The 14041-nt window shown below is 44.7% G+C and overlaps 1 protein-coding gene across 2 annotated transcripts in view; it reads left to right on the top strand.

Annotated features, from left to right (window-relative positions):
* The first annotated feature begins 119 nt into the window (after positions 1 to 119).
* Positions 120 to 14041, top strand: part of BCAP31 (B cell receptor associated protein 31) — a 30239-nt gene continuing 16317 nt past the window's right edge. Inside the window, exons 1-4 of one of the 2 annotated variants that reach the window (XM_056808791.1) lie at positions 120 to 288; positions 1746 to 1861; positions 2523 to 2623; positions 4973 to 5120. In XM_056808791.1, the coding sequence (XP_056664769.1) occupies positions 1770 to 1861; positions 2523 to 2623; positions 4973 to 5120 (341 nt within the window). In that variant the 5' untranslated portion in view covers positions 120 to 288; positions 1746 to 1769. Of the gene's footprint in view, positions 458 to 1745; positions 1862 to 2522; positions 2624 to 4972; positions 5121 to 14041 lie in introns of both variants that reach the window. The other variant, XM_056808790.1, reaches the window with a different exon arrangement.

Genomic DNA, 14041 nt, shown 5'->3' with positions numbered 1-14041 from the left:
GACAGATTGAGGGGGGAGAAGAGGCGGAGCCGCAGCTGCTTGGATCGCCGCGGGCTACGGCGACTCCGCCCACCTCACGCCTCTAGCTACTCCCCTCCTCCCGCCTCCGAAATCATAGAGACCGTGGAGGACTCAGCCGGCTGGAGAGGCCACCTTCCAGGCCACCTTCCGGCTGGCCCCGCCCCCAGGGAAGGTGGCACCGGTAGAGAGCAGGCGTTGACTCCTTTTCGGCGCAAGCGCTTTCGGATTCTCACGCTTTCCTGCCAGGCCTCGGAGGTCACGGTGGCCGTAAGTGGAAGCTGTGTTGCGGTTGGTGGGAGGGTGGAGAGGAGGAGGGGCTTGAGCATACGACTTCCTGTTTCCGGCCGGTGGGCACAAGGCAGAGGGGAGGGATTTGGAAGAGAGAGTTTAGAGTTCGAGCTCTCTGATCTTGCGGTTGTGGTGCTGAGGCGAGCAGGTAAGGCGCAGCTTCCGGGGGCGGGCAAGGCGCCCAGTGGGTCACCGTGAGCCTTGGGGAGGGACCCCCACGAAGCTGATCTCCCGAGTTGAAAGAGCCTCCTCCCGCCAGGCCAGTCAGTAAAACTCACGCCTGGAAGGGGGGGGGGGGGAGCAGGAGGCGTCTGCAGGGCTGGCGTAAGAGGGGTGCTTAGGGAACTGGGGAATAAAGGGACTGGGGGGCAGGCGAGGCTGCGTGGGCAGTGACAGCTGCTCACGCAGCAGCAGGAAATAGGACCCCTTGGGCCCCAAGTAGCGGACCGGGCCTCCTCCTTAGCACTGCCAGCTACCCATAGCTGTCGCAGCGTTCTGACCAGGGCGTGAACAGCGAAGGGCTCCTACTGCATAGTCAAAGAGCCCAGATCAGGTTCCAGCAAAGGGGTGGAGTAGGGTTACTCATTGGGAGAGAAGGGGACCTAATTCCTGCCTATCTGGAAGACCCAGACCCTTCCAGATTCTTCCCTACAGGGGCCAGAAGTCGTCTAGTTCAGTTCATTCGTTTTACGATAAATATGTAGAGTGATTTGAAAAACTTGAAATCACTCCGCAAATGTAAGCTGATATAATTATCATTATTAATGTGTTATATCGATTAAAAAAACCCCAAACAAAACCCAGAGAGGTAAAATGGCTTAGCTAAAGTCGTTAGATCATCTTTATTGCTTTGTTCACCAGAAGTCAACTAGATTTGATCCCCCATGTTTGGGGCCGTTAAAGCCCACACTCTCAGCTATGTTCATCATTATTAATTTGTATTATACATATAAAAGAAAAAGAAGCCCAGAGAGGTAAAGTGACTTGGCCAAAGTCGTCCAGATTACTTTTAGTGCTTTATCCATTGGAAATCAACTAGATTTAATTTCTCTTGGTATTTCAAGATTCTACTCGGCTACCTGATTTAAGGAACATAGTAGTTCTGTGAATAACACTAGCAGTTCCTATGTTTGTGACTTTTAAAGCCCATACTCTCAAGACTTTGGTAGGTTATTTACAGAAACCAAGAGATTTCCCATGTCCTTTGGAAGTTGCCTTGTTAATGGGGTTCAGTTGTCTTGCTTGTTTTAATTCCTATTTGAAGAATGACAGGGAGGTTCTGAAAGCTGGAGCATAGAATTGCTGAAGTATGGGTGAGCACAGGCTCTTTGGAGGGTTTGTTGCCAGTCAATCCATTCCCTTTACCCTATTTCTTATGTCCTTTTTTCCCTCAAATCTTTCTGAACATTTCAAAGCTCAGTCTATTTTGCCTCTAGGTCTGAACCAGCTATTGATTAAAGATGAGTCTCCAGTGGACAGCGGTTGCTACCTTCCTTTATGCTGAGGTCTTTGCTGTGCTGTTGCTCTGCATTCCTTTCATTTCTCCTAAAAGGTACAGCCTATAGAGCAATCAACTTTAGGCCTCAAAGTGCCTGGACAATGAATTGTGCAATGCTGAGCTCCATGACCTGTGTGTATAGGTTTGATGGCTAACCCATACAGCCCTAGGAGTCAGAACAGGCTGAAGCAAAGAAAACTTGTTGCCAGTGGGCTTCCCTAGTGGAATGACTGAGCTTTTCTAGGCATGTTTTTCCTAAAGGGAGGCAGAGCCTCCTGTATGGTTCTTCATCTGCTAATACCATTTTATATAAAGCCCTTTATCTATAACAGGGAATCTTACCGATATCTTTTCCCCTCCCCCATTCCCCTTTTACCTTTGGGTCTTTGCTATTGAGCCAAGTTATTAGTGTGACTTGTCTGGAATGGAGGTGAATGGGGGAGGCTAGAGGTCCTTATGCAACCAATAGCCAAGGTCTCTAAGTTACTTCTTCTTAGTTGTATCTCTTACCTAACTCTTCTCTCCAGAATTGTCAGGAATTAAGCAATTGGCTGTCCAAGGGCACAGACTTCCCAAACTGGAAAGTTGAGAAAGTTAACTGTGATGAGGGTGGGATAAGAAAGTGAGGCTAATCTTTTCTTCAACTGATTGGGCCTGAGAAGGATCTCAGCCTCTGGTCTTCGAATGCCTCTAGCTTTTGTTTCTTTCTCCTTAGATGGCAGAAGATCTTTAAGTCTCGCCTGGTGCAGCTGGTGGTGAGCTATGGTAACACCTTCTTCGTGGTTCTCATTGTTATTCTGGTTCTGCTTCTCATTGGTGAGTGACAGAGATGTGGTTGGGGGCAGGACCCCAAGTTGGAACCTCTCACATTCCATTTCTTCCATTCATCTAGTCTCCAACATTGTGGCGCACCCCCTTTCCCAGACTCTGTCTGGGATCACAGGCATCCGTCCTCCTCTGATACCCTTCCTAAATAGGGATAATGTTATTGGATGATCTTCAGGATGCCTTGATTTCTCAGTCCTACCAGGCTCTACCCACTGGTCTAACAGATCTGGACCCCAGGCTTGGACAAGCTTTTCCTTACAGTAACCAATATAGGTTTTTAGAATCAGCCAGCCATGTAAAAGTTGAAAAGATAAATTTGAAGTTCCATTTTTTTAATCCTTGAAGAGCTTATGGCAAAAGAAAGGCAGAAAGAGTAAATTTCCTAACAAAGACTCAAGAAAAGCAATAGGAGAGCATAAAAGAGACATTGGACCTAGGAGCTGGTGTCACAATTGGAACTAGAACCTAGCTCTCTTAATCCACTTTGGGTTTGGGGGTAAATGGACCCCACAGTGGGAAGGAAAGAACAGGCCACTGCTTCAAAAGAGCTTTAGTGGCTTCACTAACTGGTCTTCTGTTTCCCTGTTAGTCCAAGCAGGGCAGAATTCCATGCCGTAACAATATTAAGCTCCCATCCTACCTCTCTAGTTAGGGCTTGGCAGGTTAATTCATAAGACTCAAGGGGATGTGTCCAGGCAAGGTTGTTTCTTAGTAAGATGGGTGTGACACACCAGTTTCAAGCATATTCAGCTGCCTGCATACCATACCCATAGCTATGTATGATACATTTACCTGGAAGGTAGCTGCTTTTAAGCAAGGTTCTTACTCCCAGGGCTTTGAGTCAGATAGTGCCAGTAGACTATGTTGTCCTCTGGGCCATTTTGAGGCTGAGGTTTTTTTGGTGGGAGGGTGGGATGGCTTTAGGACTCAGTTCAGGACTCTATCTCAATCCAGATGGTACATGTGCTCCTACTTTTTTGATCCCATGTGTTTTGGTTAGTACAATGAGCTGGAAATTCAAAACCACATGAACCAGGCCTAGGTTCCAAGTCTCCCTTTTTGGGTTGACTGTGAGCACTTGGCAATTCTGGGATTATCCTTTCCCACTTTGATTGCATAACTGCAGACAGTTCACTCACTCTAATTCAGTATTTCTCATTCCCCCCCCCCCCCCCCCCCCTTGCCATTTTTCAGTAAGGACAATTGAATCCCAAGCAGTTTTTGGTCTTAACAGAAAGAGTGTGTGTGTGTGTGTGTACACATACACGTGTTTACACAAAAAGAGAACATTTCCCTGCCAATAGAACTATTAATATAGACATACATAATCTATATCTCTTATTAATAATATATATTAAGATAATCAATGAGAGACAGGCTAGCTGTGGGACTAATATCAGTTTCAGGGAGTGCTTAAAGAGAGGCCTTCTGTTTGCCTCTGAAGTTGACCAAAGGCTGAGTGTGAAGAGAGTTAGGTGGATGGGAGAGTCATTTATTAACAAATGTCTTTGCTTTCTCATTTCACCCTGTTGATACTTCTCAGTAAATTTAAGTGAGCCTTGTGGGGAAGAGGTAGTGATGGTAGGGAAAGATTAGAGAAAATAAGACCGTCTGGCAGAGAATGAAATGATTGGATTTCATTCTGGGCTCTCAGTGTATGGTTTGGGCATTAGAACGAATTACTGCCAAGTAACTTTGTGGACAGGTGTTTTCCCAGAGCTGGTTCTCTCTCTGCCTTCCTAAACCAGTGCTGGCAGATGACTGGTATGGTGCTAGGCACAGCAGGGTTTGTTAGGTACGGCCCTCCCATCAGCTTACAACTTGGTACACAGAAGACTTGAGGGGCTGAAAGGCAGTGTGGAGAGCAGGCTGATCTTGAGGTTTAAGGTCTGCCTCTGCTACTTGGGCAGAGTTTAAGCTAGTGATGGGCTCTTAATGTCCCCAGGCAATCTCTAAAACTGAGTTAAAGAGAGATTTTCTATGAAGAATTTCCTAGACTAATGAGGTTGAAGGTCTAGACCAAAGGAAAAAAACGAAATTTTTAGGCAGCCTGGAACATATCAAAATGCAGCAAAAACCATGGGGTAGGAACTTTGGGGAATTTTAGAATTTCCAGAATCTCACATCTTTCAGGAGAGGGATTGGGAGGCCATATTCCTGGGCTGCCCTTCCAGAAGATGGATAGCAGAGGGAAGCTCACTAGCATGGGGAGTTTTGATGAGAAGACAGTAGAACTTGAAGCAGCGAGGAAACGTCATGGCCTCACACTGCAGCCTCAACTGCCTGCTGGGGTGTGGTTGAGCCCCTTCCTGTATTTCCTCTCCTGCCCCCCAACAGATGCCGTGCGGGAGATCAGGAAGTATGATGACGTGACAGAGAAGGTGAACCTGCAGAATAACCCTGGGGCCATGGAGCACTTCCACATGAAGTTGTTCCGGGCCCAGAGAAACCTCCACATCGCTGGCTTCTCTCTGCTGCTGTCTTTGTGAGTCCCCACTACTTAGGAGGGTGGGGGCTGGCTATCTTTGAGCAGCTGCTGAGACATGACTCTTCTCTGGACCATGTCACCAAAATCCAATGGGGGAGGGGGCAAGGGCAAGGAGGGAAAGAAGCCAGGAGACTGGCTCTCCTATTTGGAGATGTTTTTCTGTGCTTAAACTTGGGTTGTTTTGGGGCTGCCAGTCTGATTCCCTCAGGGTCTTCTTCCTGGAAAAGGCCAAATCAAATTCTGTTGATTAGACAGTAACTGGGCTCTGTGTCTGTGTCTCCCACAGAATAAAGGACTTGGGTTAGCCAATGGTAAAAGTCCTTTCTAGTCCTTTTTTTAAAACATTTTATAAAGTTTATTTTTTTCCAGATTACATATCAATACAATTTCTTTATATTTGTTTTCTTATATTTTTTCAACCCATGCTTTCTCTCTCTCTCTCTCTCTCTCTCTCTCTCTCTCTCTCTCTCTCTCTCTCTCTCTCTCTCTCTCTCTCTCTCTCTCCTTTCCACTCCTCCCTAAGAAGGCAGATAATATGATTTAGGTTGTACAGGTATTATCATATACTATCTATTTCCATGTTCATCATGTGAAAGAAGATATGTATTGCTTACACTAGAGGAAAATTCATGGGGGAAATAAAGTAAAGAATGGTATATTCCCATAGTAGTCCCTTCTAGTTCCAAGAGTGGAATTTCCCCTTTCTCTCAAGGAAGAGCCGCTGCTATGGACCCCTCCTATGAGACCCTAGTACTGCTTCAAAAGTTACTGAGTCTATTCTGACTGTAGGAAGGAATAGAGGTAACTCCTGACCTTAGAAAGCCCTCAAATCAACCAGAGTTCAAATGAGTGCCATAGATAGAGCTGTGCAAACATATGGGCTGAAGTGGCCTGAATGGAATGCCTGGAGCCTGGAGTATGGGATTAGTTTGGGAAGTAGGAAGAAGAAAGGCTGTGGAAGTGTTGGGTCTGCCCAAATTGGCTACTGTGCCCCTGCCCTATGGCCTCAGGATGCCATGTTCATGCCTGTGGCATGCCAGTTGGCTCTGACACTGAGAACCAGCCACAAATGGGTGTAGCAAATGTGTGATTCTTATAGTCCGATCAGTGAGGTTTCTTTAGGGATTCAGGTTTGTAATGGCACAAAAGTGGAAGAGTCTAGCTTACATTGCAGCAGGCCTGGGTGTAGCAAGCAGTCAGTGGGGAACAGGAGTTTGCTGGGTGAGCTCCTAGATTTCTTGCACCCTATTGTAAAGATATGAGGAAGTGTGGAAACCAAGGGGAGGCTTCAGTGATTTGCAGGGACTGTGCTATTGCCAGGCCTCAATTCTTTGCTCTTATTCAAGCCTTTGCCACAGGGTTGCCAAAGGGATACTTCTGAAGCAGCTCTAGTGCTAGCTGCCTTTAGGGCAACATGCAGCCTCCTCAGCAGGGCATATAAAGCCTGCACTATCAGGTCTCTGACCTGCCTTTCCAGGCTTTTTCTAAACTGTTTCTTTGTGTACTCGAGGGTCAGCCAAATTGGCCTTCATTTGTTCTTTCTCATGTTTGCCATTCCATCTCCAGTTGCCTTGCCTTTGCTGAGGCTGACACATTTGCTCAAAATCTGCTTCCTTCTCCCTTGAGCCATGGAATTCCTGACATTGTCATTCGTGTCCTCCATTCTCTCCAGAAATCATTATTTTTCCTCGCCTGGGTTTTACAGTTTTCTGTATGTGTTGTCTTGTCTCCCCCTCCCCAATAGTACATAAGCTACTTGAGGTTTTGTTTTTGTCTTTGGATCTCCAGTGCCTAGCCTGTGAAATGCTGCCTGATTTGAGTAGGTACGATGAAGAAATGATCTAGGAAGAAGGTGTGGGGTGGAAAAGGGGATGAACCGACACCAAAGTCGAGTTGTAGAGTAGAAGAATGTGGTATGGAGGGGAGGAGGAGAAAGAAGCCAAACTTCTGAAGCTAGATAGGAGGCATTAGGTTTTCCCCACAGAGCTTCTCAGAAAAGAGAAACCCCGCCCAGTGCTCTGTGAAACAAGGAAGAGGCTTCTTCAAATATGGCCTTAAACACTTCTCAGCTGGGTGACCCTGGGCAAGTCATATAATCCCTTTTGCCTTGCCTTAGCCCTTTTCTGCCCTGGAACCGATACTCAGTATTGATTCTGAGACAGAAGGTAAATGTTAAAATATTAATAATAATAATAACCCAAGGAAGAGGTTTCCTGGGAATGACAAGTGTGAGGAATCCCTTTAATGGCACTAGCCAAGAGTCTGTGACTCCCTGGGGCAAGGCAACAATATGCAGGTGGCTATGTGTGGGCCTGATGTGGCCAGGAGGAAATCAGATTCTCATCTTGGTAAATGGACCCAGGATAAGACCGAACCTGCAGAGATAGATTTACTCCACTTGCTGGCCTACTACCCATTTCTACTGATTTATGTGGAGATAAAAAATACAAGCAAAAGAAACCTAAAAGCATCTCCTGGAGTGAAATTCTGGGCAGGAAAACAAAGGACTTTAGGTTGGGGTGGGGGTGAGGGAGACAGAGACACATGGGCATAAGTGATGTCTTCATTCCCTTTCTTTTGAAAGTGGTGGCTTTGCAAGTGAGAGGATAAGGGCAACAAATGGCCACATATTTAGATGCTATCAGTGGAATTTATTATTCTGAACCATGGTTGAAGATGGCAGAATGATGGTCTTTTGTCTAGGGACGGAATGTCTTTCACGGGCTAGCAGATTTCTTTGACTAGAGACTTACTGATTTAATTGAGAATATTCACATGAGTTCTTTCTTCCCTCTCCTTCATTTTTGAGTTTAAATGTGATAAACTTGGATATACAAAAGGCACTACAGTGGAGAGAGAGATGCCTAACAATTCACAGAAGAAGATAATAGCGGTTCAGGAATGATATTCTCATCTGGTGCAGCTAAGTAGCTCAGTGGCTAGAGAGCCAGGCCTGGAGACATTTGGTCTCAGATTCAAAGCTGGCCTCAGACACTTTCTAGCTGGGTGACCCTGGTCAAGTCACTCAATCTTCATTGCCTAGCCCTTACCGCTTATACTTAGTATGGATTCTAAGAAGGTAATGGTTTAGAAACAAGTGATAAACACACCTGTATGTCCATGGGGAACAAAAGAAACGTGATCTTTGTACAAAATGACAAATGATGAACTTTAGTGCCCCCGAGTCCTCTGACTGGAATCCAGTAATAGAGGGGACCTCTGCAAAACAGTACCTAAGGTTGGTAGATTGGTACTCTTGGTAGATTTCCACATAGATATCAAACTTGGTAAATAGGAAAGAATTGAGGGGAACCCAATACTTCAGAGACCGGCATCTGGGAGAGGAAAAATGAAAGACAAATTATTAGCAGGCTGTTCAAGTCAATAAATATTCACGAAGAGCCTACTGTGTACCAGGCTAAGTGCTGAGGGTACAAGAGGAGGCAGAAGATGCTCCCTGCCTTCAAGGAGCTCATAATCTATGGGGCAGAACTGTTTCATAGATACCTGAAGGTTGTCCTGTTTGGTAGCACTCTGGACTTAAGAAGGCTTAGGTTCAGATCCTGCCTCTGATAACTCGACCAACTCTGTTAAGCATGGCCAAGGCACTTCCTTAAGCCTCAAGATCTTAATCTGTAAAATTGAAATTGGACTTGAAAATCCAATTCAGTGCTCTTTTTAGCACATTATATGGGCAGTGGAAAAAATTCAAAGTTTTGGCTACTGTGGGACATATGTGTGTCTGTGGGGTTGTGGCAGAGTCAGAACTGAGGCTCCTTTGGCCCGAGGACAGACTGCCAGCCCTGCAGCTATTTTGTCTCCCACTCCTTGCCCAGCCACTCTGGCTTCTGTCACACTCATCATGCCACTCATTTAGCACTATGTATAAAATCTTGGGAGTTGGAAGGGCCCTTTGAGAGCCTTCAGCATGACCTACTCCACAGGGGAACCTTCTGCAGCATCCTGACAGGTGCTTCTCTTGCTTCTGCATTAACACTTCTAATGACAGCAAGCTTACGGTGATGATGGCAGCCGAGAAAGCAGCTTTCCAGATTTACTGGATGTAAATTGAAGAAGCCAATCTCTCAGCTATGCTGATGTTGAACCCTCAGGGGTGCCACCAGAGAATGCCCATGTTGACAGGAAGCCACCTGTGGATTTGCTCAAGAGTTTTCCTTTCTCCCCAGTCTTTGGGACTATGGTTATCCTTCAAGCTTCAGCTCAGATGCACCTCTTCCAGGAAGCCCTTTTTGATGATCATGGCCATAGAAGAAACCACTCTTTTCCACCTTGGCCCCAAAGAGCTGGTGGGAGATTTTTGGTCAGACTGCCCTTTGGCGTTCTTTAGTAGTAGTCCAGACTTGAATCATTAGTCTCGTAGTACTGTTGGGGGAAAAAAAAACAACCGAAGATTAATTTGGCCCTCCTGAGTTATGTTGGCTCCTTGTATCTTTTCCCAAGTGTCTAGACACCATCCATTTAATTACACTAGAATTCTGCCTGGAATCAAAATTAAGCCCAACTGTTGATAGTTTCCAAAATTTATCTCTTCCGTCCTCCACCCCCATCATGTTTTCATCTTCTGTTACTTCCCCAGTTTTATAAAGATTAGACAGCAGGGTAGGCAGCTGGGTGGCTCAGTGGATAGAGAGCCCTGGCTATCCTAGAGATGGGAGGTAAGTCATTTAACCCCCATCGCCTAGCCCTTACCATTCTTCTGCCTTGAAACCAATACACAGTGTTGATTCTAAGACAAAGTGAGGGGTTTAAAAAAAAAAAGATTAGGCCCACCAATGATTTCAGTTTTTCCAGAAGCCTGACAGTAAGTATATTGCATTATGTTGCAGCTTCTCTAGCATCACTTCTGCTAAGAAACTATAGGACCCTTTCCTTACTTAGTCTGGCATAAGGAGACTACAAACCATGGTTTAGAGTAGAATGCTGCTAAAAATCTCTTAGAATAACTGGGGATTTTCAGCCCCTAGAAAACTGGATTTTAAATTGGCAATACTTTCTAGACCCTTGGGTCCAAGTCAGGCTTATAGCCAAGAAAAATCCAGGCTGGGGTAGATGTTGATGGGCTGTGGGCTATAAACTAAAAGGGGGATGTATGTCAGATCCACAGAGCCTAGCCTAGCCCCTTTCTTTGTCTTTGGGGTTCCCTACTTTTGAATTGCTTCCTCCTTGGTATCCAAGCAGGTGATTTTGCTGCTTCTACTGTGGGCCTTGGTTCAGTGCCAGTTAGCTTTCATAGCTGTCCCTTTTTTCTGCCTGACCTAGAGAAGAATCTATAAATGGCCCAGATGTATTTCCTTAACTGAGCTAAAAATGGTGACATCAGTGAAGCTGCCAAGGACTCTCAGCCTTTCTGAGATAGGTTTTGTTTTGTTTGTTCTTCCCTTTCTCTAATACACCTAGAATCTTGATGTACCAAAGACCAGGTTCTTCTGTGGGGAAGTTGCTTCCAATTGTAGGGTCTTAATAGCCTCTGTGAGAATATTCACCCCAAAGGGGGAGGTATCTTGTATGTAGTCTTCTATATCTATCTTGTGGCTAACCAAGGCCTGGTTTTCCCTGACCATCTTGGGATAGGCATTGCCTCCTGACAGATTTCAGTCCTGTGCCACAGACAGTCTTCATGTGTTGTGGCCAGCCTTCTTTGATGAGAGCCTTTCCAAATTTAGCTAGGCTCCAGTACTCTGATGATCGGCTTTTCTTTGGTGATCTAGATGGATATAGCTTGAACAGATTTCCTATTCTTTAGACCTCAAAAGACAAATTGATCTTTCAAGTAGGAATGAAGTCTCCGCCCAGGGCATAGGTCTGGGTCCTGAAGTGGCGCTCAGTCTTCCAGATCCACAATTCCTAAACTCTCACTGAGGCTTGTTTACAATCTGGGTTCAGTTGGTCTCTATAAATCGGTAAGTAGTAATTGGTGCTTTGTCATTTTTCATCCCTCCCCTTAGCTTGGCACTTTTGATGCTCAGTTTAAAAGTTCTTGTCTTATGAACTTGGCAAAATAAATGAGGGGCAACCAAGTGGCTCAGTGGGTTGAGAGACAGGCCTAGAAATGGGAGGTCTTGGGTTCAAATGTGGCCTTGGACACTTCCTAGCTGGGTGACCCTGAGCAAGTCACTTGGCCCCCATTGCCTAGCCCATACCACTCTTCTCCCTTGGAACCAATACTTGATTCTAAAATGGAAGGTTAGATTTTTTTTGTTTTTGTAAAGAAAGAAAATAAACTTGACTAGGCTACCTCCTGCTAGGTCACTTCTAGTCTCTTTATACTTTTGCCTACCCTTCTTCAAGTTCTCACTGTGCCTTGGATTCAAGGTTCTCCAGGGATCTGGTCAGATCACTATATCTTCACAGGTTCTTTTCATTCTTTTTAAAATCCTTACTTTTTGTCTTGGTAGACAAGGTAAGATAGAAGAGAAGCAAAGGTTAGGTGATTGAGGTTAAGTGATTTGCCCAGGGTCACATAGCTAGGAAGGGTCTGAGGTCAGATTTGAACCCAGGTCCTCCTGGACTCTAGGCCATTCCACCGAGCCACTTAGATGCCCTTACAAATTCTTTTCTCAGGGCTTCATGTTTCACTAGTGGATCTCCTAGTTCCTTTGTCAGAATTTTTGCCTCCACTTTGGTGTTGTTGAGTCATGTCCAACTTTTTGTGACCCTGTGGACCATGTTGTAAAAATAGTATTCATGGGTTTTCTTGGCAAAGATATGGGGGTGGTTTGATATTGCCTTCTCTAATGGATTAAGGCAAACAGGTTAGGTGACTTGCCTAGGGTCACACAGCTAGTAAGTGTCTGAGACCAGATTTAAATTCAAGTCTTCCTGCCTCCAGCCCGAGCACTATCCACTGAGAAACCTTTTGTCTCCATTGCCATCCCTGACTACACCTCCCAAGCGCAGAATACTGGCTTGATCTTTGTAGACCTTTGTCCCAACTTTTGAAATCTAACAGTTCATTTGCTACTCCCCATTGCTATACAGCTTTGTCAGCTAGGAGATTCCTGACAGTCATTCATTGCCAGATTTTCTGGAAGAGAAGAGGGTATAGGCGATCAGTGACCATTAAGTCCAGATTTTTGTCAAAGCTGTCTGACTGTGCTATCTACATAGAACCATCTGGTTGCCAAATTTGCTTTTATTAACAGTGGTGACTGATTAGGCCTTCTTGTGTGGAGTTTCCTCTTGAACTCTTCTTGGCTAAATCGAAATCTCATACTTTAAAAAAAAATGGATTTTGGTTAGCTTTTGTTTTCATGGCATCTGCCTTTCTCCATGAGTGTTCCTTCTCCCAAAGAATCATCCCCTACAAAGAGAGGGGGAAACCTATTTTACAAAACTAGTTGACACAGAAAAAGTCTTTTATCATGTGTTCCAAATTCCTTCCCCACCTCTGCAAAGAACTTCAAAGAGGAGGGTGTAGATATTTTTGCCTTTCCTTTGGGGCCCAATTTGGTCTATTTAATTTTGCAGCATTAAGCTTCAAATATTATTTTGTTCTTCCTGTTTTTCCCCCCTGGTTTGCTTACTTCACTTTTGTCTTCCTATGCTCTGTATTCATTAGTTTAAACCTTTAAAGGTCTAGTCAGAGATTTGGGGTTTTTCTGAAAAGTGGTCTTAGATTCTTGGCTAGCTCCTTGGCGAGTTGCTTGTTTTCAAAACTGCACGGACTCTTCTTCCCTTGGAATTTCTGATAACTTTATTTTCTACCCACATGAATATAAAAAGGCCTAGGGCCAAAAACCATTGCTCCATAAATAAGGGATCAGAGGATATGAACGAAATGTTCCCTAAAGAAGAACAGAAAACTATTAATAATCATGTGAAAGAATTCGACTCACCCCTGATGATTCGCTCACCTCAAACTCAGCAAATTGGGAACAATGAAAAAAGATGGCAGTAGGCAGTGTTGGAGGCGATGTGGAAAGATAGACACACTAATGTGTTGTTAGTGGAACTGCAAATCGGTATAGCCACTTTGGAAAGTAATTTTTTTTAGTTAATTAATTTATTGCCAATTACATATTACTATAACAAGTCTCCACACAAGTTTTCCCAAGTTACGTGATTGAACTTTATCTCCCTCCTTCCCTTCCTTTCCTTTTCCCTTCCCAGTGCCGACAAGTGAGTCCATCTGGATTAGACATGGATTATGATGTGTACCGTTTTGGAAAGCAATTTAGAACTAAGCAAATAAAATGCAAGCAGTCAGAAGTGAATGCTACAAAATTACAACCCCCTTCCCCCCAGAAGAGATAGAAGATGTCCCCCACCCTACTCCTCTGCAGAAGTAAGTGTAGAACACTGCATATTTTTTTAGATTTTTTTTTTAAGCCCTCGCCTTCCTTCTTAGAATCAATTCTGAGTATTGGTTCCAAGGCAGAAGAGTAGTAAGGGCTAAGCAATGGGAGTTAAGTGACTTGTCCAGGTCACACAGCTGGGAAGTGGCTGAGGCCACATTTGAACCCAGGACCTCCCTTCTCCAGGCGTGGCTTTCTATCCACTGAGCCACCCAGGAGCCCCTGGTTATTTTCTTTCTTTAAAGATATTTGTTACTTGGAATGGCTCTCTGGGAGAGGTAGGGATACTAGGGGAAATTTTGTTGGTGTAAAATACAAAATAATAGTCAAATTGATTTCTCCAAAGAGGCATAGATGGGGATTTATAGCCTCTGATATGGACAGAGAACTCTAATGGTAATTTTGTAGGCCTGTTTCTCTTTGATGGATGGGCTTCATGGCCTTACCTGTTTTCCTCCTTTAGTGGCTCCCTCTTCTGGACAAGCAGGAATGAAGGAATGAATTTTTTTTTTTTTAAATTTTATTTAGTCAATTTAGAACATAATTCCTTGGTTATAAGAATCATATTCTTTCCTTCCCTCCCCTCTCTCCCTTCCTGTAGCC

This window comes from Monodelphis domestica, chromosome X (genome assembly GCF_027887165.1).
Source record: "Monodelphis domestica isolate mMonDom1 chromosome X, mMonDom1.pri, whole genome shotgun sequence".
NCBI lineage: Eukaryota > Metazoa > Chordata > Mammalia > Didelphimorphia > Didelphidae > Monodelphis > Monodelphis domestica.
Note: the sequence above shows the minus strand (reverse complement) of the source record. Positions and strands in the feature narration are given on the sequence as shown.